This window comes from Lasioglossum baleicum, chromosome 3 (genome assembly GCF_051020765.1).
Source record: "Lasioglossum baleicum chromosome 3, iyLasBale1, whole genome shotgun sequence".
NCBI lineage: Eukaryota > Metazoa > Arthropoda > Insecta > Hymenoptera > Halictidae > Lasioglossum > Lasioglossum baleicum.
The window spans coordinates 3,795,054-3,819,965 of NC_134931.1; the positions used below are offsets into that span (position 1 = coordinate 3,795,054).

At 37.5% G+C, this 24,912-nt stretch overlaps 1 protein-coding gene across 5 annotated transcripts in view; it reads right to left on the bottom strand.

Moving 5' to 3' along the window:
- LOC143207609 (uncharacterized) overlaps positions 1–24,912 on the bottom strand; it is a 101,917-nt gene that overhangs the window by 22,876 nt on the left and 54,129 nt on the right. For 4 of the 5 annotated variants that reach the window (XM_076421285.1, XM_076421286.1, XM_076421282.1 and 1 more), the window contains one exon: positions 11,450–12,218. In XM_076421285.1, the coding sequence (XP_076277400.1) occupies positions 11,450–11,669 (220 nt within the window). In that variant the 5' untranslated portion in view covers positions 11,670–12,218. Of the gene's footprint in view, positions 1–11,449; positions 12,219–15,353; positions 22,928–24,912 lie in introns of those variants that run through there. The other variant, XM_076421287.1, reaches the window with a different exon arrangement.

The window sequence follows — 24,912 nt, forward strand, 5'->3', positions numbered from 1 at the left end:
GCGTATAAAAATTTTCAATTTAAGTTCAAATTTATTTGATTGAATTTTAAGTTCAAATTTATTTGGTTGAATTTTAAATTCACCTTTATTTAATTTAATTTCAAAGTCAACTGAGAATCTAGTAGGTTTTTTAAATTTATTTTCGATCTAAATGCTGTTACCAACGAAAATAGAATTTTATTCGGTACCACTTTCTTAAAATTTGTGTATTTACATTGAAAATCGCTTTAACGTCCGCAGTCTATTTATTAGGTTGACACATATGCGACCACTTTCTTAAAATTTGCCTACAAACATTGAAAATCGCATAAACGTCCGCAGCAATTTTTTGAACGTTCACATTTCTTATTGGGTTGGCAAGAAAGTAATTTCGGTATTTTCAGGTGAAATAAAAGCCAATTTATTTATTCAAGCAATGAGCTTTAATATTTTTCATTTTGTTCGATGATCTTCTGCCATCTTTCTGATGGCTTTGTAATTCTGCACTCATAAAACTTCATAATTTTCCCATAGTTGCATTTTATTTCACCTTAAAATACCGAAATCACTTTCTTGCCAACCCAATATTTACGAGATTGTCGTCGTTAAAAGTCCCCGAATGTCCGAATGATAAATGTTACCGATTTCGTTAAAGAACATTGAAACCGTGGATTTTACGAAAGCCTAACGTCAAAGGATAGTTGGTTCTGTTAGTTGGAAGACTATCTATGGCAAAACATGTCTTGCAAGTCTAGAAGTCGATATTGAATTTTTGCCACGTTTCAAAATGTTCATGACATACGTGATTAATGTTTGTCAATATACGTACACGTTTTTGACAGTTTTACAAGTTTCTAAATTCATAGTGGCACTTTCACGCGTTACATATGTAGTTTTATTAATGTAGCAAGGTTCATGCGAGCCGCTCTGATTATCATGTCATACAGTTCTGCATTTTTCGCATTATACCTTGTAATATGTAGTTAATGCTCCGTATTTGCACCTATTGATCATAAACGCACACTGTTTACGTGCATAATAGCTTTAATGGAAACGTATTACGAGAACTATGTGAATTGTACTGTGAATAACTGCAGTGTTTAGCATGTTATTATTGCATTCTCAGCTTTGTACGAATCGACGTATGAAAATCGAAACAAAAAAAGAATTAATAAACAAATAGCTACGCTTTAAAATTGTGGTAGAACCTGGAAAAATTGTCATAAAATTATCCGAAGTTAGAATGATTAGACATACAGGTTGTCAATATTTCTCAGCACTTAAAATTTGTCTACAAAAATTGGAAAATGCATGAACATTCGCAGTCTACTGATAACTAGACAATTTGCATCAACTGCAACAAACAAGAGCCAAGTAATAATTTCTTTCATTCCTCAATAATGTTCTTCAGCTGCGACTAATGCATCGATATTCTTCAATGTTTTTCATTTGTCCATTATTTTCAATTGCAACTACTCATTTTTGTCATAAATGCATCAAATCCGCAGTCTATTAATAACAAATGAAAAACTAAATTACTTTCCGAACGACCTAATAATTTCATTAATTTACAAATGATCTCGACGCAAACTGAGCGCGACGCTTTTGAAATCATCTCGAGCGGAGATAAACCGAATGTCATTGGCTACTCTCCTACGCAGAAATGGACTCGCGGAATAATGGCTCGTGCTAGCGAGCACTGTTACATTTTTAACTATGTTAAAACATTGTAGACTCGTCTCGTTAGTATCTGTGTTATAAACGCATTCCTATCGTTTCCGCGAACACACCACTATGATTCCTCAGCCACGTGTGGCCGAGTAGCAATAAAAATACTTTGAACAAGAACGTTCCGTCACTTCACATTGGAGACCATGATAGATTGATCCTCAAAGGTGTCAAAGGATTATCCTCATTTTCATCCGATGCGTTATTCATCACGTAATCGCTCATTCTCTATATGTATATTAGCGCCAATTTATCTCCGTTTTTGCAAGGAAGCGACGAAGCACTCGTAAGACGTGTTTCCCAAGTATTTTGCATGGTTTGGAATGCGACGAAAAAATGTGTCAGGAGATTAGGTTGGACGGAAGATCAATGGTTCTATGAAAATGAAGAAAGAGACGGACGCTGACTGTGCTGCAGTGTTGTGCAATTTTTCCGGGAAGCGCAGTCTTCCTGGATTCGTGATACCTATTTATCGAGCGAATAAATCTCCGGGATTTCATTTACCAGCTATTTTCGACGATGCTAAATTTAATTCAGCTTGGACGATACTTGGAAGCGAGGTTTAATATAGATGTCAATCTTATCTTCTTGCTAAGTCATGTTGATTTTCTTCGAAGATCCTTTCAAGTTGATCGTGCTTAGAAGAAACAAGGAAATTTATATTTGCTGTATGGCCACATTTACTTTAATGTTTCAATATTGATTACAAACGAATCAAATTTGATTTCATCCAAAAAAGAAGAACGTGTAACATTCATATTTGTTAGACTTTGTCAAGATACTGTAAGAGGGGTTAAAAATGATCTCCCATGTCTACATGGTAACGTGAAATTCTTGTTACTTCTTCATTTTCATTGCAAGGTTGCAGAAATGAATATTGTGGAGGGAAGAACATCAGATTTTGTGCTTCGAAGGTAGTGCTATGCTATCCGGTGGCACGGGTCCCTCGAAATCGCGTTAACAGTTTCCAGTTTTACCTGGATCTTGATCTCGCTGACCTTCGCGCCACTTCCAGAATGCATGCAAATAGATCCTGATATCATCCTCTTCTATAATCCCTTTTCTCGAAAAATTTCGTTAATCCTCCACTAATACGCTCTGCAAAAATCTTGTCCTCGTATCTTCTTCTATGTTTACAGAGTAGAAACAACTTCGGATCGCAAAAAACTTGAAACTGGAATAAACAGAGCTACAATGTTCTCGTATTCCTTCGAAAATCGAAGATTTTATAGCTTCGATTTCAGAAACTTCGAAGGCGATGAGAATCGAATTTCGAACCTCCGTAGTGAATTATTCGAAGCTTTGAACTTCGAAATTTCGCTAAGTTACATTTGATACAATTAGTTTTTTACGAAGTGATTGGAGACTCCTAGATTCCGAAAAGAATACGCCACCACAGCAAAAAGATTGAAGTTGAGAATTTTTTATTTATATTCTTTGAAAATTCTGTTCTTATATTTTTATTTGTCAAAAACCATGACAACATGAAACTCGTAAGTTACAACTTCATACAATTCCGAAAACGGAAATCGCTAATCGAGAAAATGGAGTTAGCACGATTTAACGGAATTGTTTCAAAATAACGTTGACTCGTTTCTTTTACACAAATTCCTTGAACAACTCCGAGTGTAAATAACGGAAGGTTAAGTCATTGACAGGTGGCCACTTCACGGAATTTCATTTAATTTCTAAAGAACTATGACGGGCATGGTGATAAACCGTAAATATTTAGGTGTTACTGAACACATTAGCGGTATGGTAAATCGGCGTTATACATAAGTATTGTACGCGCGATCGGTAATAGTGCCAAGTATCTCGTAAAATACTGAGCTCTGCAGTGACCTTATCGCACGGCATTTATGCGCAGAACATCTCGTCTAATAAAATACAAACTTCGACTCTTCGAAGATCTGAAGGACTCGACAAGAAATTGGACAGAATTTTAACAGAATATAAGAGATAAAAAAAGGCTTTAATTCGAAAAATTTCGATTCTCATCGCCTTCAAAGTTTCAGAAATCAAAGCTTTCGAAGTTTCAAAATGTGCGATCTTCGAAGGAAAGTAACAGTCCTAGTTCGTACAATGGAAATTTCCAAGATTCGAGTAAAACAGCTCAATATAAATAACGTTAGATAATTATAAAATGATTGCCGCTTTGCGAAAACGTAATACATATCAAGCATTCGAAATTGAACTCAATGCGAATACACGTGTAATTGTAGTTATCGTCCGAGCATCGTAATTATCTAACCGCGAACGTAAATGGCACAAGACGAGGACTGACTGCGTGATCAATTTATTGTACGCAAACAAAGGACTACGATTTTTCCCATTCGAACCATTCATCGGCCATCTACTACCTACAAGAGGCCAAGGATCATTGGAGCAGTGTATGGATCATGAAAGCACGGCTGAATGCAGTTCAATCATTTAATTCGAGTCACGCGTCACTCCCGAACAAGTAGAATTCTTGATCTTCATTCTTTGCGGACACTGTCCATTAGAACTGTCACCTGAATTCATACTCTGACCTGTTCCGGTTTCACTATGGCTACCGTCTTAATCAATGCGAACGTGAAGAGTAACTGCATAACATACTGATTGATACTTTTGTTTGTTAACCGTTTGCACTCGGAGCTGCTTCAACTCGAAACTTAAACATTTCTTTCGACCTAGGATATTTCCATTCCCTATGATTTTTGAAATTTTATGGATACGAAATTGGTATAATACCTCATACCTAAATGTTTAGTAATTGATTCGATACTGCTATTACATAGAATAATGGTACAGCAATTTTTAGTCGCGCCTAAGAATCACCATTCGAGTGCTGAGGGTTAAAAATAGTAAAAATGTAATAATTTATAATCTATGGCTATTTTGCCAAGACATTCAAGACAAGGCATGTTAACAAACACCGAGCAACACGCACATTTAATAAACAACTTTTATAAAATGTAGCTAGAAAATGTAGTTTCCAATTAATGGCGCATCCATTTTCTATTCCGATACGATTCAATGTTTACTATAATTATGTTCGACAGTAAATCGTTAGAGGATCAGTGGGACCGTGTGATTCGAGTGAAACGCAGCGGCGCGACGGCCGTGGCAGACTGTTTAAAAAAGAATCGATCGAACGTCTGGTTGAAATTCACACTGGCCAATGTTACGGAGAGATCCGAAAGAAAGAAGTATTGCTCTCGGTGCAACGACCGGACATAGGCGTATACGGAGGGGGCTCCTACTTTCTCTGCATACCTTCGCCTCCGACTGGGTCGGCCTCAATCATCGGGAACGCCATTATTACGGTACGTTTATTCGCAACCGCCTACTTCGCCGTGATTAATTAATTCCTGCCTGTCCCCGGCCACCGGACTATTTACTGTTTTCCATAATGGAAGGTCGTCAGTCGCGGATCGGATCTGATCCGATCGATCGTGACTCGTTTTCCCGCGAAATCGACCGCGCCGCACCGCTGCCGCTGCCTGTACACGGGAACACGAGATGAAAATCATTCAGATAATCGACCGTAACGCAACCGGATAAGCGCGATCGATACTTTCACCCGGGGAAAGATCTACAATAGGGAAATGTCTTCTTGTCCCAGCACGATTATCCGATCACACGAGTTAGAACCGTTACGCTACAGGATCGGTAGCCTGATGGATTAAATTGGTTGCGATCAAGGCGTTCACGTTCTTTCGATTTGTTACGTTGTTCCTTTCCTTTCAGTTTTCACGATTTTTCGAATAATTTGCTTTTCACGCGTCATTCGGTTTTTTTGGATTTACTAGCTGCTCGTGGCGTGGCTCCGTATTATAAGCTTATATGTATATAAATTATAACTACTAATTATAATCCTTTCTATACATAGACCCGTGAAGAACCAATAGCAATAACAACCCGCGTTAGTTTTATTTACCTGACTCAGATTACCGTTAAAGGAAACAAATCACATACAGGGTATTTCACCTAACTTGACCACCTTGAATATCTTTGTTGTTTTTAAAGATACGCGAAATGTCTGAAGAACGAAGTTGAATGGTAAAACGGGGCTCGTACGATACAAAAAAGATGTTTGTTTTTATGTAATTTTTTTTAGTGATATGTTTTTTTTTAAATCATCAATCGATTCAGCTGGACATTCGTTATAAAAAGGTACTAACCTATGTACGTCGAAAAGTTAGTAGTTCAGGAGATATTTCAATTTAAATAACTCTAAAATACCATTACTGTCGTGTGTGTGTACTAATTGTAAGACGTAATACTAGTAAGTAAAAGCTAATTACCATTCAACTTTGTCCTTCAGACATTTCACGTATCTTTAAAAACAACAAAGATATTCAAAGTGGTCAAGTTAAGTGAAATACCCTGTATAGTAAATAGTAGTAAATACACAAAATTGTGATATTATTTCCCAACCTTCTGCAATAAAAAAGCCAAAGTTCATTTGTACAGTTTTCACGCGTGCCTTCCTGTACTAATCGATTTATTCGATTTTTAAGCAAATCCGCATTAGTATAAGTAATCCCCTCCCCAAATAAGTGCAATAAAAATGTTACCCCGTAAAAGCGTGCGTGCCCGGCCTTCCGGGCCTTTAGTTTAGTTCCCTAGATTTATATTACCTGTTATACTTGTTGTGCGTTTTAAGCTTATTGTTCCCCCCTGTATATATATATATATACATATATATATATATATGTATGTAATATGTATTTTATTGGCACCATAAACGCTCGTTATAAAAAAAAATAGCTCAGTGGATAGAGGTCGCGATTACGAACAACCGTAGTCGCGGGTTCAAATCACGCCGGCACCTCTGGAAACATTTCCAATGCAGTCTTCTGCATTGATACATATCTAAAAACTGTGTGGTGCCCAAGGTGGTTCGGAACACACCTTAATAAAAACTGTAGGTCCCGTCATTAATGACTATTAGCAGTTGATGCGACATAAAACAAAAAAAGAGATCTTTGAACAAGTTTGAATTATTTATCATTGATAGATAATTCAAACACAATAAATTTCCATTTCAATCCAGTTTCTTCCAATTCTGGTGAAAAAAATTCTATTTTCCATACAGATCCGTGTTTTTTTTTTGGAAGACCTATTGGAGATAGAGTCTATCATATTAAGATCAGCACAAATCTTCAATAGGTCTTTTAAAAAAAAACGTATCTGTATGCAAAATAGAGTTTTTTCCACCATTTTTTCCGAATTGCAAGGAACTGGAGTGAAATGGAAATTCATTTTTTTTCTTAATATGTTTGATAGGTTGGAAATTATTAGGGGTGTGCGACAACCCGATGGTCGGGACGAGTCGAGAACAGGCTTGCCATATTCCGCGCGTACCAGGCCCCTTACCGCTGCGCCTCTCGCCACGCTACTACGCTGAGCCCGCCCCACTCTTCCCACTAACACTGACGCGTACCGTTAACTTAGCTTGCTCCACGCGGTACGCGTCAGTGTAGTGGGAAGAGTGGGGCGAGCTCAGCGTAGTATCGTGGCAAGAGGCGCAGCGGTAAGGGGCCTGGCACGCGCGGAATATGGCAAGCCTGGTCGAGAAGAGGTCGAGTCAGGTCGGGTCCCGAAGGAATCGGGTTCCCGAAAATTTCGAGAATATGACACAAGACACTCTTGAAAAGAATTCGTGATGGACAACATTCTTTCAATTTCAAAAACATCTAGTATAAAAAATCCGAAACCATGTGAATGTACTCATTAAAACAAATAGAAATGATTACTGGGTTCTCGGAATTTTCGGAAATCCCGATAAATTCGAGAATCTTGAAATTTTCGGGTACCCGTCCCGATCCCGAAAGAATTTCGTGTTCGCGATCCGACCCGATATTTCGGGTTCTCGCACACCCCTAGAAACTATAGAAGATCACACAAAAATTGCTGTGCCGTTATTCAAAATATTGCTTCAATTATTAAATATGTTGATCCGTGGGTGAGCTCGTTAGTCGATCGGCTGCCACCAGTGAGGCCGGGGTTTGATTCCCGCGGCGGCGGTGGTGCCCTCATTTTTCCTGAGATCCTGCACTAGCATATATTGGAACTTTATTAATCATTTGATTGTAAGCCTGATGAATGACCAGAGGTCATAACTGGATGTCCTCCACATGATTGTGGTTGCATGGTGCAACCCTATTGTACAGATGTATTAAATACGTTGATGTCTAATCAATTGCTAAACATTTAGGCATTGTATGAGGTATTGTACCAATTTCATATCCATAAAATTTAAAAAATGACGGTAAAGGATATGTTCTCGGTCGGAAGAAATGTTTAATTGTCGCGTTAAAATAGCTCCGATTGCGAAGGGTTAAATTCTTCAATGTTTTTACCATTTCAAATTGCACCTATACATTTTTGCCGTAAATGCATAAAATTCGCTGTCTATTTATGACGAACGTGAGTAGGTGATATATGAAACAGTAGACAGATTGAAAAACGTATCAAGCCGCCGCAATTACGCTGTGCCGAGAAGCAGCAATTAAAGTTTTTCCGAGAGCGGGCCATGGGATACGTGAATGACCAACCGGAAGTGCGCGATAGTTCTTGCAGAGAACCGGCCGGCCGGAGAGCAAGGTCACCGTCTATATAACTAGCCGAAATCGCGGATTCCATTCAGCGGTGACGGCTAAGGCCGGCCTGGAAAAAGATCCGCGAAAACTATAAATAATCCGACACGGCCATTAGCTCATTTTCGTAATCGTGTATTGGGGACGCTGACAAGGTATAACGTTGACCCACGTTATGACACTATTTACAGGATGTTTTTGTTCGGATCACTATAACCACAAGATAAATAGTATTGCAAAGCGTTAAGCGTCGCGCGTTTGATAGGAGCAGTCTGTTTGAACAAATGTCAGTGATTTGAAAAATTCATTTTCATGCATACATGTTTTGTTTATGCGGTTCGTTGTCTTAGTTTTATTCGCATGCGACATCAGAAGGGAAAAAATCGGTGAAACATGTATCATTATTATCGAACATAATTACGTTCATTCCCCGATAAATTACGATCGTTAGCTTACTTTGCGAGGTGAATGTATACTATGTCTATGTATACATATGTATACATATCCTACACGTGCCACTCCAAGAACTTCTTCGTCCTACGTAGTAATTAAAATCTCCAGGAAACGTCAGCCGACCGCAGAACCACTCCGAATCGTGTTCTCTGTTAATTATCAAAACTGGTATTTTTCCTTGCTGGATTTGATTATGATCCTCTTGCGCGACTGCTAGAAGAGTTCGCTTTCGTTCTTCCGTTCAAATTTGTCGTGATAGCGATCTCGGTAAAACGAAACGACGCAAACAGATTTCACAGATTCTCGATCGTTCCGCATACATTAAAGATCGTGTGACACTGATCGTGAACGATGATGGTGTGCCTTTTCCTACATGTTTTCTCGGTCTACGTAAAGTTTGTACAAGGTGTTCATGTTAGAACGGATGAAGAGGATTTGCATCAACCTCGTCGTCGCGTTTGCGTTAAAATGACACTCGTCGAACTGTGCGTGTACTATTATTATTATTGTAATATAATTAGAACTCCTTTCAATTTCCATGGCATTCTATGGCATTCATGATTAATAAATACAATAAAATATAAACACATATGTAATTGTTCCGAAGATACGAACTTCAGAATTAACTTCTGCACAATCGAATAAATAAGCAATAAATTAAACCTTTGCACTCGGTTGTCCCCTCTGAGGCACCACTAAAAATTGTTGTACCATTATTCAAAATGTTGTTTTTGCACTATTAATATATCGATATCCAGTCAATTACTAAACATTTAGGTATTGTTATCCATCAAATTTCAAAAATCATAGGGAATGGAAATATTCTACATCGGAAGAAATGTTTAATTTTTTCCAGTTAAAATAGCTCCGAGTGCAAAGGGTTAAGCAATGTCTCGAACCGACCGACTGAAATTTTAAGAATTAAAAGAACGTCAATTTTAGCATAATTTTATTAACGAACATCAGTTCGATTTCGAAAGGAGACATTCTAATCTGCATTAATGAAGCAATAATTGATAGAAACCTATTATCAAAATACTGTTAGCTATCGCAGGATGCCGTCTTTGTAACTGGGTTAAACGACCGAATACCGGTTTCTCAAACAAATTACAAGATCGTTTAGCGATACGAAAAGAAATGTGTGTCCTTCGTTCCGTCTGCTACACTGCCAATATGCTTAGTTGAGTAACCTACGATTAATATTTATTCGGGAATCGTTATTGACGTTTAATGGCTTGTCGAATATTCAAGATCCTCTCGTTAAAGCTGGAAAGAAGACAAGGCTACAATTCCTTCGAGCGGATTCGTAAAAGGAACACGAGACACATTTGCGTACACCAGATACGGGTGGGAAAGCGGTTGGTAACAGCGGTAATTAACAGAAAATTGTTAGCATTCTGCATCAGAGGATGCTAACCACTTCATTATCTCGATAGCACCTTCGAAGAGCCTAGCTATTTATTATTTGTCTCCTACACCGCGTAATTTGATGATCAGCGAAATTTTCAACGTGGCTTTCATTGAACGCAGGATGCGACAAGAATGAATAACTAACTTTCTTGCCGGTAGTCGTAAACTTTACTGATGTGTTTAATAGTAGGATTGGATTTAAGAGACTTTGACGAGATGATCAACTAACGAAGATGTAATTGACACGTTAAACGACGTTATTATTGGCTGGCGACAAAGCGTTTGCATCTGCCTTTGCATGAATTAATATTCGAGCAAAACAGAGACACTCCGCGATAGCAGAACGTTTTTTATTGGGACAGAGAGAGAACTTAATTAATTTGTTTGGATGCAAATATACATAAATATGTTCTGATTTGAACGATTGAGTTGTGACTCCTTGCAAATGCGTCAAAGAAGAACTATTCATATCCAACGATTTAAATAAAGAGAAGATGATTCAACGATTATCCTGATGCGGTATAAAGTCAGACAGAGAATATAGAAACATCATTTAAAGACATTCCATAGATGAACTCAGCAACAGAAATGAAGTGTTTCGTAAACACAACTGAGTTTCAGCTATAAATTAAAGATTAGAGTTTCGTTTATGCTTGTCTTCTTCAAAAATCAGTTTGTATTTGTCCTTCAGCCTGAACGCGAATTAATGAAGCGAGGGCTGGTTAGAAGGATTTAACGAGTTGATATCAGTTTCAAAGATACTTGTGCCCACAATTATGAAAGTGGTCCAAGTCAAAATTATTACACACATTATTTTACACTAAATTAATTCGATGTAATGTTTACAATAACTTTTTACCGCGAGACAGTGCTCGTTACTTCAACATTATACGGAGTCACATTTAGTGTTAATATTTTCCTTTAAATATCTCGGAACAAGAAATATATCAGTTTCATAATTACGGACAAATTAGAACTTCGATGTTTTTTTTCGGGCAAATTGTGAATAATAATTTCCCTAGGCCGTTCCTCTAAAACGATCGGTTTCGCTATCCGCGCCGGCGAAAAACAAGCCTGTGTAACGCTTTCACGCGATCGTTGGTCGTCGGAGCAGGAAAAGCGAGCACAGACCGCTAGAGGATCGCTTTGAAAAGTGAATGTCATCAATTAGGAGATCCAGGCAGGAACGATAGCCTAGCGCTAGCTGGCTTAAGCAGCAGGAACTTAATGACCGAGCCGGTCGGCAGCGCATCGCGAGACACAAAGAAAATCAGATAAACCAATTCACGTACCCTTGGCCCATCCAGTGAGAACGTTCCCAAGATAAGCGACCTTATAGCAGGGGTCGTACTCGGTGATGGAGGCGTTACCCCTGTGCCTCCTCCACAATCTGCCGAGGCCTTTCTTCAAGGACCTCAGTGTCCTTTGACCAAACTCCTTGCTGGCTGTGGCGTTCTGCGTCCCAGCGTTGTTTTGTTCGTCGACAGGATCCTCGTCGGCCATCGTCTTCATGTTGCTGAACGCACAGCCACGAAAATCGAGTTCCGTTTCCTCCTCGAACGGTCTGGTTCTCGCTCAAGAGTCCCGATCTCCTCGAAAAACCATGGGACCACTACATCGCGCGACTTCCGGTGGCACTTGGCAGCCAATGGCAGGTACCAACGATGGCTCAGATACTGTTCAGAGACCTGTTCTTCGACCTTTTCGGCTTCCCGACGGCGAACGGAGCTATACAGCCAGGTGGATGAGCTCTATCGAGGTCACGACCGTCGCTGCTGATCGAGAGAGGTTGTGAAACTCGAATAAATCTCTCCCGGTGCCCCGTGTTCCCTCTCTGCACGACGACCACTCTTCTTCTTCTTCTTCTTCGACTTCTTCTTCGTCTACTGCTGCTTCTGCCGGCTGCTTCTTCTTCTCCGCACCTCAAGGCCGGGCGCTTGTCGTTATTCTCACGTACGAGGAAAGGTCGGCGGAGCTTCTTCTCATGGAAAGCCGGAGATACCTTCCGGGACCACCACCCGTCGCTACTTCTTGCTGCTGCGAACGACGGTTCCTCGGTTCCTGGAACGAAAACGATCGAGCAGATTAGACCAGCTGCGAATCACCATTGTGAGCATGTAAACCGAAGCCGGGGTAACATCGTTAATTAATCCACCCGGTAATTATCAGACGTGATTTCTGGGGACACGTGATGAATCACTGTATGGGGACTCTGACGTGTCAGGTGTCTGACGAGTGGAGACTTCGGAGCGCAGGGTGACCGGATTTTGCGGATTTTTGGGCGTGGTCTGGAGGTCTTCGTGCAAAAGACCGAGCAAGCTAGATTTGCACACTCCAAATTCACCCTTTCACAAGTAAAGTATTTTTAACCTTCAGTTACTCGCACTCCAGTTTAGGACATATGAAGGTCAACACTATTATACTCAGAATTTGATACTCTACAGATCTATGGTATAAAAAATAGGACATTCCATTAAAAAAAATCAAGGTGACCTTGGAATGTCCTCCACCACTCCAGCCACAAGAAAACAATTAATACTACGTAATGTAGTCCGTCATACCAAACAACTTTTGCAGGAACACTTTTTTGATAACGACAACGTCTTCCGAGATATCCTGCTGATCTGATATTCATATGCCGCATAAAAAAAATTGCATAAAAAGAGACCGCACGAAAACAGATTTCACTGTATAATTTACAAGGTTACATGCAAAAATAAAAAAGGCATTTTTTATAACTTTTATTTGCGTCCTTAATGAAAATTTAAAATATATATTTTATAGATCTATATGTTAGTTGTACACATACTGAAAATTTCATCGAGATCGGCTGACGCAGGGAAAACGACACGCATCGAAAGATATAAGAATCTGTAGATTTTAAGCAAACTGACCAAAAGTCGCGACAAGCTACGAGTTTTACCACATTTAACCACTCCTAGCTCTTGGTTAATCGATTTTGGTGAGATTTTCAACATGTGTATAACTAAAATAGATCTACAAAACATATATTTTAAATTTTCTTTAAGGGCCCAAATAAAAATATTTTAAAAAGTGCCTTTTCTATTTTTGCATGTAACCTTGTAAATTACAATTATTTGGAAAATCTTTTTTGCATATCATTTCATAAACCAATGCTTCTAACATAAGTGATTATGAAAGATCGGTTCGTTTGGTACAATTATGAGACAGTTATTCTATTTTAAAGGGCGTACGAATACTTTTTACACTCATTGTATGTATGTATTGAATCATATTGAATATTGAGTATTGAAATAAACAATTAATTTTCAATATTCTTAATGGGCGAAATTGGAGTGCAAAACCTATACAGCAGAATTTCAATATATCAAAAATGGAGATCGATCAAAATGGATATGCTCAATTAAAATCGAATTTCAATGAGATAGTGGGAATCTAACAAAACTAACGTGAGCCACCAAGCCATATTTGTACCATAATCATATATTGTATAATTTTTCATGTACGTGCTATATAAACCTTATATGGTATAAAGTTTAAATCAATACATAAATAAAAAATATAAAAAATGGATATTAATATACAATAAATATACAATAAAGGAAAAATTCGGGGAATAACCGGTGAGTGAGCATTCTTTTGTTTTATACAGTCCCGACGACTCGATTGCAACAGAGAAGAAATTGTTTCACAGTAAGTGCGCGCTGTAATAAAAAATCGCGTTTCCTAAAGAATTTCTAGATTCTATCGGACTCTCCAGCCACTTCGTTTCTCGAAGTATGTCTAATACCGCAGTAGGAGGAAACTTCATGGTGGCGTTGCTAGAAATCGATGTGGGAGGTAGCTATTGCTTCACGATTCAAGCGCTTCGTGGTCGGAGGCGCTATTTTTAAAATTTTCTCTGTCTCCCCGAACGCGATAAATCCACGATAAATTGTTCACGTACGTTTTGCAACAAATGCAACATACAGTATCAAACAAGGAAGATTGTTAATGGCCGAACATGTACGTCAATAGCATCGACATGCATATTCATGTCATATACCTATTTTATGAATATCAAACTTGATCGTCGTTTAAGTGTTTTATCAACGACATGGGGGATAACCACTCTTAATTAAAATCATCCGCGACGATAATGTCATTCCATTCGAACGGAACATATAATTACCTGCAACAAGTTTCCTAACAAGAAATTATCCAAAAGTAGTTCGTCGTGTATAAGAAAAGAACAATTTTCTATGATACACTGTAATCGTTGTCATTAAGATTTTTTGCTAACCAATCCGATGGAGCAACAGATCAAGCACCGAATCGTTTGAATTTTCCAGATTGGATGTAAAAAGAGAATTATCAACTAATTTATACGTCGATGATTGTGTTCGGCTGATTACTTTGACGCCGTAAAATGCAAATGACAGAACATGCTCGAATGACTTCGTTGCACATTCTGAAAAGTGCAGTTTTATGTAAGCATAAAACTCTATTGTATATAATAGTACGAGGGCTGAAAATGATTTTTGATTGCATTAAGATATGCTCAATTAAGATTTAATTTCAATGAGGTAGTTGTAACCTAGCAAAACTAATGTAAACTAATTGTAAGTTAGACACTAAGCCATATATTGTAACATAATCATATATTTTATAATTTGTAATGTATATGCTATACATATAAACCTTATATGATTTAAATCAATAAATAAATAATAATATAATAATGTGATCGCTACCGTTCAAATTTGAAAATGACTTGCATGTGTTGCCTCATAAATAAACAGCTGATCTTTACGCAAAATAAAAATGTTTACCTGAATTGCAACAAACTGGAGCGAAATAGAAATTTATTTTCTTTCTGAACATATTTAATAAGATGAAAATAATATAACAGTATTTTTAAATTCTTCTAATATTTTCACTGTTTCAAATTGCACCCACTGATTTGTGTCATAAATGCATAAAATCCGCTGTCTACTCATGAAAATGACATCATAGAATTTTGTAGGTAATTTTCTGCGATTTTTATTATAGTATGTGCTCCGATACGAAAATATGCACAATCATTCCCAGTGAAAGCATCACTATAATTTCCGTAATTGCAGAACAAAAACCGAGAAACCGGCCATTCACGTGAAAAAAATGTGAAAAAACAAGAAAAATTCTTCTCTCTTCGTATGAAACTGATTTCAATTCACACTGTTTTCAAACACCTACCTAAAGACTGGAAAATCTCCAAACTGGTACTCCAATTTAGGAAAACTCGATTAGCAGAGAAATGTAAATCACGACTATAGATCTCCTTTTTAATTAATGTATGTATGTTTCACTGAGAATCATCCGATTCGGAAATTCGGTGAAGCCGTCGCGGTAACAACACTTTTATTCGCGCAGCGAGGAAACGCTCGGAGTATAGTTGTCTATAGCAAGTAGCTGCGAGAGACACTGAAGATCCGTAGCTGCGAAGTGGTCTTTTACGTACGGCTTCGCTATCACTAGGCACACGCGACCGTATAACAAGAAGACGAAACAAGCATAATGTACTTTTTCGAGCGTCCTTCTCGATTTTGCGTCGTTCGGCGACAACGTTATTGCGATGGCCCATTGCTGCGGGCACACCGATGATAAGGTGTAGTCAGACAAACGTGACTATAATCGGGACAGGTATTTACCTCGCACGTGTGTTCCACGTGGTCACATTTCCATTTTTCACTACGTTTTTATTAGCTCGCTTTCTTATCTGTCTGTCCGTTTGTTCGGTACAAATTTTGCAATTGATTTTAAACGAACTTCCCGATGATTACGGCAAAAATTGAAAAACGAACCGCCGCACAGTGGGCCAGATCGTATAAGTAGGAAGAAAAAAGTCCGAAAGTGAAGATAAAAAAAATATAAGTATTAGTGAATATTTTATGTATTATACATTTCCCTGAGTCGTAAAGTGACCTCTGATATTAGTATTATCAACAACAAAACAAATGACAAAGGCAAATTACGAAGGCTAATGCGTTGCGTTGTTTAACGTTTCTCGAACGTTCGCTGCGATATATTGAGTATCGTGTGTTGTTAATATCTAGCAAAGACTTTTATGTTCATAATAACATGAATTCAACAATGGAAATTAAGTACAGAACTACAGATTTATCTCAATTTGGTGGTTCAGATTATTGTTTATATTTCGGGAAATCTTGACAGTCCGTTTCTTGCAAGCTTTTGTAAAGTGCGAAGCCTAAGTTACTAAATGTTACTGATCGAAACTATTTTTAGTCGATAGTAACATTCTTATACTTGATATTAATTCAATAGTTTCTGGCCTGTAGTTGCCATTTTATGAGAAATAATTTTTTTGGTAGATCGTGAACCTGTTATAACTCGAAGCGACATGGTACTTAATCTGCAAAAATTAGGACTGATACAATCCACTACAACAAAAAATCGACAAATTACTGTAATTTATTTACAAAATAAATATATATACATATTTTTTTTTCCTCCTACTTATACGATCTGGCCCACTATGCGGTCGGTTCGGAAGCTTGTCGGTGTAAATGCCCAATTATATTGGATTGAGGAGAGCTGTTTTTAGTGGAATGCTTGCCAGAAAATTTCGATGATCTGAAACCTTAGTTTCTTCATGGACGTTAATCAATAGACTGCAGATTTTATACACTTGTGGCAAAAATGAGTGGGTGAAATTTTGATATTGAAATGTTACTTGTGACGATGCCGAACAGTTTTAATTGTGTTTTTCTGTACACGTCATAAAAAACGTAAAATGTCATAAAACTTACTATAAATGGTCAAAAACTGGCTTTCATTTTCCCTCGAGAAAACGAAATGATTTTCCGAATGACGAAATGGATGAAAGGGAGGAAACGTTTACGAAATTAAATATGAACGATAATTCTGTTGGTTTTTTTAAAGCTACCTCGAGTGCCACGTTGTTTAATTTGTTGGGACGAATTGACGCAGAACCCAATTTTCGAGCAGTCCGCGAACAATGTAATCTTTGTTTCAGTCTGCAATCAGCCATGCATTAAATTGTACTTTCACCGTGTCTTTATTCTAACGCGTTACGCGAGAATTACATGTTTCGCCAGCATCTATTAAGCCGAAAGTAGCAACCAATTTTATGTTTGCTTTACAACGGTGGCCATTATTACTGCACGAAATCGCGTGGATTTCAATTCCCCTCCGTAAAAGTAGTCGCAATGCGGCAATAAAACAGTTTTATTGCGAGCACGAAGAAACGCAATTTGTTTGTAATTTTCTGTATCGCTGGCACACGTATGCCTACATACATATCCGTATAAATCACGAACAACAAAAACAATAAGATTTCTTTGACATGCTTACATCTCGCGAGTTAAGGAGACACAGATTTTCCATTCGATTATTTCGTTCAGATGAAACACGACAACTTGTTCGTTATTTCTCCGAGTTGATTTTTCATGTTTTTTCCACTGTTTGCGTAATAAAAATATGTACCATTATTCTCATCATTTTCTATTATTACGATGTCGACTAAGGACGCGACAATAAAGTATGCGAATTTTATGCATTCGTGCCAAAGACGAGTGTATGTAGGAGATGCATAAAACAGTAAAAACATTCGAGGGACTTTCTAATATTTTTGAATATTTGACAAATATAACGGTGCATAATGTATTTTTATTTATTACTAGACAGCGGATTTTACGCATTGCTTGACACGCGGTTGTAAATAGTTCAAAGCAATGTTCTACCGCCTCGTCGCGGGTTATTGTTGTTACCGTTCGCGTTCAATTTGAACGATTTCTAACGAGCTTCCAAGTATGAGAGTATAGTGGGGATGACCACGTATTACGCGAGGACTCCGATCCGCGAGTGTCGTGATTTACAATCGATAGCCGCGAATTTTTATTTGTACCGCGAGTTTAAAGATTAATATTAAAAGTTATTCTTGGAAGTCGCAGAAACCCGGCTTCCCCGAGTAAACCAGTGTTTTAATTCGCCCACTTACACTTTCCCCACCACCGGACTGATCCAACCCTTCCTACCCGATTTTTAACGAAGTGCTCGTGTCGGGGTCAACACGCATTTATGACAAGAATGAGCAGGTGTAATTTAAAACAGTAAATACATTACAAGAATTTAAAAATACTGTTATATTATTTTCAACCTATTCAACATATCAACAAAGAAAATAAGTTTCAGTTCAGGTTGAAAATTTGTATTTTTTGCATGAAGATCCGTTGTCTATTTATTACGATAATTGGAAGATTGTGATCAAGATGGTTCGACAAAAATCATACCTAAACAAATAGAAAGCTACAGTTCCAGTGCACAATATTTACCGATTGAACTGCTACCAACTGTCAATGCCATTTCTTACGGTCCCCGGTAAAAAAGGTAGCAAACAAAGCACAAAAAAAAATACTGATCTTGCTGAATCTCATTTGCAATCTTCCTCGATGTCGTTTTCTAATTTGTCGTCGGATGGTATTTTTTTCATGAAAACCAGATAAGGCGAGGCACCGCGTGCATTGTAATATGGCTACGCTTAGATATAATTCGAATGATTATTTATGAATCGATGCTCCTGGATAATAAATAAAGGTGAGCGTATTTGCGAACATCGTTTTTCCTCTTTTGTTAAACGGAACGATAACACGTGTACGGATAAACGTTCACGCGTCATCATTGCCTCGTTATTATGCAGTCCCCTAATTAAACGAACGTGTTATTGTCGAAACACGAATGTTTCGCGCAAATGGATACCTGTTGCACATACTGCACGGCGACACTATACATATTGTTCAAGCCATTATCTCTTTCAAAAGAGATACGAACAATGCGCGTGTGTTCTATACTTACTTAGCCTACGGAATAAAATTTATATTTTTTGTGTGGCTACATTTGTGTTAATGCTTAAATATTGATTAGAAGCGAGAATAAAATTTTATTTCATTTAAGAAGAAACGCGTGCCATTCATATTTGTTAGACTTTGTTTGAAATCTTCATGACGAGTTCGGCTCGGCGCGGAACGTGTTAATGAGGACCTTTCTCCCGATTCAAATGTTATACAACGTTGTGATCCAGGAACACTCTCTCAAGATCTATTCCTGTCCGACGATCACGGTTGCGAGCGAGGATACAACGAGACGAGGAATTCTAAGGAAAGGAGAGCTTGTGCAACGTTTCGTACTAGACTGACCGCAAGACTTCCGTTGAAAGCCGTAATTTCCGGTAAGATAAGTTAACCGGACAAAAAGCATAGACGATTTGTACGGCCCTGCCCGCTCCGATGTGCGAGCCCCGGGAGCCTTGGGCTCGAAATTCAGCAAGCCGTGTATTTACCAACTTTTCCGCTTACCCTCGTTCATCCTTGTAATCGTTTCCTTTTTGCACGCCTCGTAGTTCACGAAACCTCGACAATTTGTGGAAAACGGTCCGAATCGCTTTTAAACCATCGCCATCGAAAGAGTTGCCGAACTTCTTTTCATAGCTTCTGTATTGCACAGTAAAACTCGCTTGAAAAACGTGCCTAGAAATAGACTGCGCATCTTCATGCAAAAAATACAAATTTACTGTATCAATCTGTCAAACGGAGGAGCCAAAGAAACATTCCTTCCTTTCGTTAATAATTTTAGTAATAATATAATAATATTTCAATGTTCCCCCCTAACGACTTTATTATTATATTCTCGTATATTCTGGTATATTCTTGTATATTCTAGTATGTTCTACCATATTCAAGTATATATTCTGGTATATTCTAGTACAGTGACCCGAATTGATATTCGGACTCTCTAAAAAAGACGATAGCTTTTTTAATATTGTACTATACGATTTGAACCTTTTCGGGAAGCTAGAGCAATTAGTTTACTAAAGGATGTGTAAAGAAATTTTTTCAAAAATTGCAATAGATCGGAAGTGTAGAAAGAAAAATAAAGGTTGTATTTTACAACTTTTTCATGTGGGCCCATATTGAAAATTTAAAAAATACATTTTGCAGATCTGCGTGTCAATCAAGCATATTCTGCAAATTTCGTCAAAATATAAACGTGGAGAAATTTTCAAAATGTATAGAGGGTGTCCCAGCTAACTTGACCACCTCGAATATCTTTGTTGTTTTTAAAGATACGCGAAATGTCTGAAGAACAAAATTGAATGGTAAAATGGGGCTCGTAAGATATCAACAAAATTTTTTTTTCATGTAATTTTTTTGGAGATATGAAGGTCACCTTCATTTTTTTAATGGAATGAGGTATTTTTGAATACATCAATCGATGCAGCTGGACATTCGTTATAAAAAAGTACTAACCTATTGTATGTCGAAAAGTTAGTAGTTCAGGAGATATTTCAATTTAAATAACTCTAAAATACCATTACTGTTGTGTGTGTGCGTACCAAGACGTTACATAAGTAAGTAAACACTAACGTCATAGTACGACAATAATGGTATTTTAGAGCTATTTTACAAGAAAGAAAATTATTTCGATAATATCTCATTAACTGTTAGCAGGACATATGAAGGTTATATACTTTGTATACTCAGAATTTGATACTCTATCGATCTATGATATAAAAAATAGGACATTCCATTGAAAAGAATCAAGGTGACCTTGAAATGTCCTCCACCACTTCGCCCACAAGAAAACAATTAATACTACGTAATGTAGCCCGTCATGCCAAACAACTTTTTTAGGAACACTTTTTGATAACGGCAACGTCTTCTGATATTCATATGTATAACCCATAAATAAATCGCACAAAACAAATTACACAAAAAAAAAATTGCATAACAAAAGTCCGCACAAAAACAGGTTTGTCGTACATGCAGGTATATTTTGGTATATTCTAAAGCATATATCAATGGTTCCCCTACTTCTTCATTCCGCGAAGGTGAGAAGTAGACGGCGGATATCTTTATGCAAAATAAAAATGTTTTAGCTGAATTACAACAAACTGGAGTGAAACAGAAATTGATTTTCTTTGACAATATGAATGAAAGGTTGAAAATAATATAATAGAATTCTTAAATACTTCTACTGTTTTTACTGTTTTAAATTACACCTACTCATTTTTCTTATAAATGCATAAAGATCCGCTGTCTAGTGAGAAGTGACGCTCCCCCACTACTTGACACGGTCGACGATCGTAAGTAGCGGGGGGAATAGACTCAATGGATGGGGACCGTGTGGTTCGTGACGAAGAAAAAGTTGGACAGGTCTGATATAAATTACAAATTGAGATTTCAATAGTATGTGCATGATTAAATGGACCTTTGTTCTCAATCCATTTTTAAAGCAGTTCTTGTATGTCGTTATTTAACTACGAATCTACATTCATTATAAAATATACGTAACTAGATAAACGTTTATTTAGTATTGAGACTGTCCAAATGATCAATGACGATTCCGCTTCCCTGTTGCATTACAACAACGTCGGGTTGACCTCCAATTTCGCGTTTTCCGTGAAACGAGACGCGTACTCGTAAAATTCAGGTGACCTCGAACGTGCTTCGGATCGGCAAACGCCGCGGCGTTGTGAGAAATGTGTCAGAACGGAACAACACTAGCCAAATGTCAGTGATTCGGGGCCAGTTTCTTGTTTTTCACCTGTGAGAATATGAACAGATCGTAATCTGACCTCGCAAGAATTTCGTTCTATGCCTCGATCCTCGGTGTAGCATCAGACGTTAGCAAACTTATTGGAGACTAGTTTATGCGAATGGCTTCTAGCTTCGTTGACCTCTTTGAATCGGATTAACGCCCGTAGTGCTTCCTGACACTTCGCGCTCATTGTGTCGTCTTAAAAGCTTGTCGAAAGACTCAAATAATCGACAATCCGACTTTCAAACCACTTGTCGATCCCTACGAAAGTTGCATTTTTGCTCTCGATTCGAGATTTCAATTTTTGCTCATATATATTGTCTACTAATCTTTGTTTTAGAATTCAATTAAAGATACGTATCTACGTACACGAAAAGTTTACTATGCACGATGCTTGGTTTTGGTGTTGTTTATATTGTACTTGTTCTATACGAAAAGTTTAACATTACATTTCAGTATCAATTTATTTTCCACTCGCCGAATCCATTACATAGCTGGAAAACATTACAATACGCTGCGCTTAGAGGAAAATAGAAGCGGAAGTCAAGACGAGTATGAGTGTTCGTTACTAATTTAGTGTTCCCGGAACAATTACTGTTCACTTTGAAATATTATCTGCCGTGTCTAACAGGTTACGAAAAATATATTTCAAAGAAGGCTATCAAAATGAATTACAGTTTTTCTATGTCGGCACGCTAATTATTCCGACCAGGGCATTTTAGTTACAGTGTTGTTCCACAATACCGTAAGCATACGCAACAACCGTGTTCACGCGATTTGTTTATTCGCCGAGACTTTTTTCATCGGAAAACGTCTGCATACCATTCCCATTGGCAAACTTAGAAGAAACTGAATTCCTCGCGGAAATCGTTCAGACAGATCTCGTTAATAGTGAAAGGATTAAGCCGACTTAATGACCGAAGCTGTAACGATGAAAAAATTCGTTACTTCGAGCGCGAACTTTCTCCTGAAGGCTCGCTTGATAATACAAATTTCACTCAAGGCGATACTATCTTCGACTCGCAACACACATACAAATGGTGTATAACAGAGGTGGGCGTTATTGGGCGAGACAAATATTTCAAATACAATTTAATATTTTAGATATTATTTTGCTTAAAGAAAATAGTATTTTAAATAAGATATACAATTTCGAAAATAAAATATTTCCATTATAACAATCTGAACCTTAAGATAAAATATTTCCATTTCAACAATTTGATCCAGAAAATAAAATATTTCTATTTTAACAATCTGAAACAACAAAATAAAATATTTTACATTTTGCATTGTTATAATACTCTGAGAAACCGCATAAACATATGCGGTTTACGTCTATCTTATGGTGAAGAAACGATTTACACTCATAAATGTACTGAATCCGAACCATTATTTTCAGCAATAATATTTATAATGAAATTGAAAATAAAGACAAAATACAAGTGTTTTCAATACATTCCTCAAATAAAATACTAATTTCCAAAAATTACTGCCTCTCTCAAATAAATTATTTTATTTTCAAAAGTTACTACATCAAATAAAATATATATGTATATATATATATATTATTTGCTATTTAAAATACTATTTCCCCCAGCTCTGGTGTACAAATTATTCGTACACCTTTCAAAAACGAATAACTTTTTCAATATTCGACCCTTCAGCTTGAGTTTTATTGAGACGTTAGAAGGATCAATTTTTAAAAAATTATTATTGGTCGCAATTGCAAAGGAAAAAGTAAAGGTCAGGATTTTTTAATTTTTGATCTGTGCCTGTAATGAAAATTTCAAACATGTATTTTGTAAATCTAAGAATTCGGAAATGATGAAGTCGGAAAAATTGAGGATACGACACGATATTACTAACAGTATCATAGCTCGAGTAATAATCTCTACGTAAAAGAATTCTGCAATTAGCCGAGTACCAAGGAAAGGAACAAAGCTTTTCCCAGACTGTTTCTCTCGGGGGATCGCTTAACACTTTTTCTCGTGGCACGACAAGAACTTTCCTCGGTCTTTGATTAGTCTAGCCACACTCTGACAATGTCTCACGATGCTCGCGCAACGAGAGAGCGTGACCGAGCACAATCACTTGGGGTGTTCAACAAATAGAGGATTGTTGCCAGAAACAATTTTTCCACAGCTTGCATTCAATTTATTCTGTCGATTTCATTTGATCAATTTTTATCACTAGAGCTTCAATTCTTACATTTATTCTGTCTACTTTAATTATTCAATTCATTCAACAACAAATTTTTAGCACCAGCCTGTCTACTTTAATTATTCAATTCATTCTGCGTGTTCTAATTGAGACTGCCTGGTTTTTCCAATTCGAACAGAAATTAAATGATCGAAGCTTTTTTTTCAATGATATTGGTTAACTTTTAACCAAATTTTGGTCAACTAGAGGTGCGGAACAAATTTTTAGCAGCAGACACTGTTTACTTTAATTATTCAATTCATTCTGCGTTGTTCTAATTTAAACTGCCTGGTTTCTCCAATTCGAACGAAAAGTAAATGATCGAAGCTCGTTTTTCAACGATATTGGTTAACTTTTAGCCAAATTTTTGTCAACTAGAGGTGCGAAACAAATTTTTAGCAGCAGACACTGTCTACTTTAATTATTCAATTCATTCTGCGTTGTTCTAATTGAAACTGCCTGGTTTCTCCAATTCGAACAGAAATTAAATGATCGAAGCTCGTTTTTCAATGACGTTGGTTAACTTTTAACCAAATTTGGTCAACTAGAGGTGCGGAACAAATTTTTAGCAGCAGCGTACGTCGAGGCGCATTCGCCAGTTCGTTATTTCGCGCGAAAATGGCTCATCCGCTCGAGTACCAGAGGAAAAAAAAGATGAAAGAAACGGGAAAAGCGTGTACGGTCGCGGCTAATTATCCCGGCGGTTGGAAAAGAGATAGAAAACGCGGAAAGAAAGGAAGATGAGACAAAGGAAAATGGAGCATAGCCGCCCTGCGCTCGGAACCTCCCACGATTGTATGCTAAAACGGCAGTTGCGAGAGCAGCCAGACTGAAAATTCGCATCTCTATCTTCCGCGGAAAACTCGACCGCGCAATTGCGTCACTTCGGATCTATAAAGATGCAGAGTCGGATGTCCTCATCACTTCGAGTACGATTTCTTCAAGGAAGACGCGTATAAAACGTTCCGAGAACAGTCCA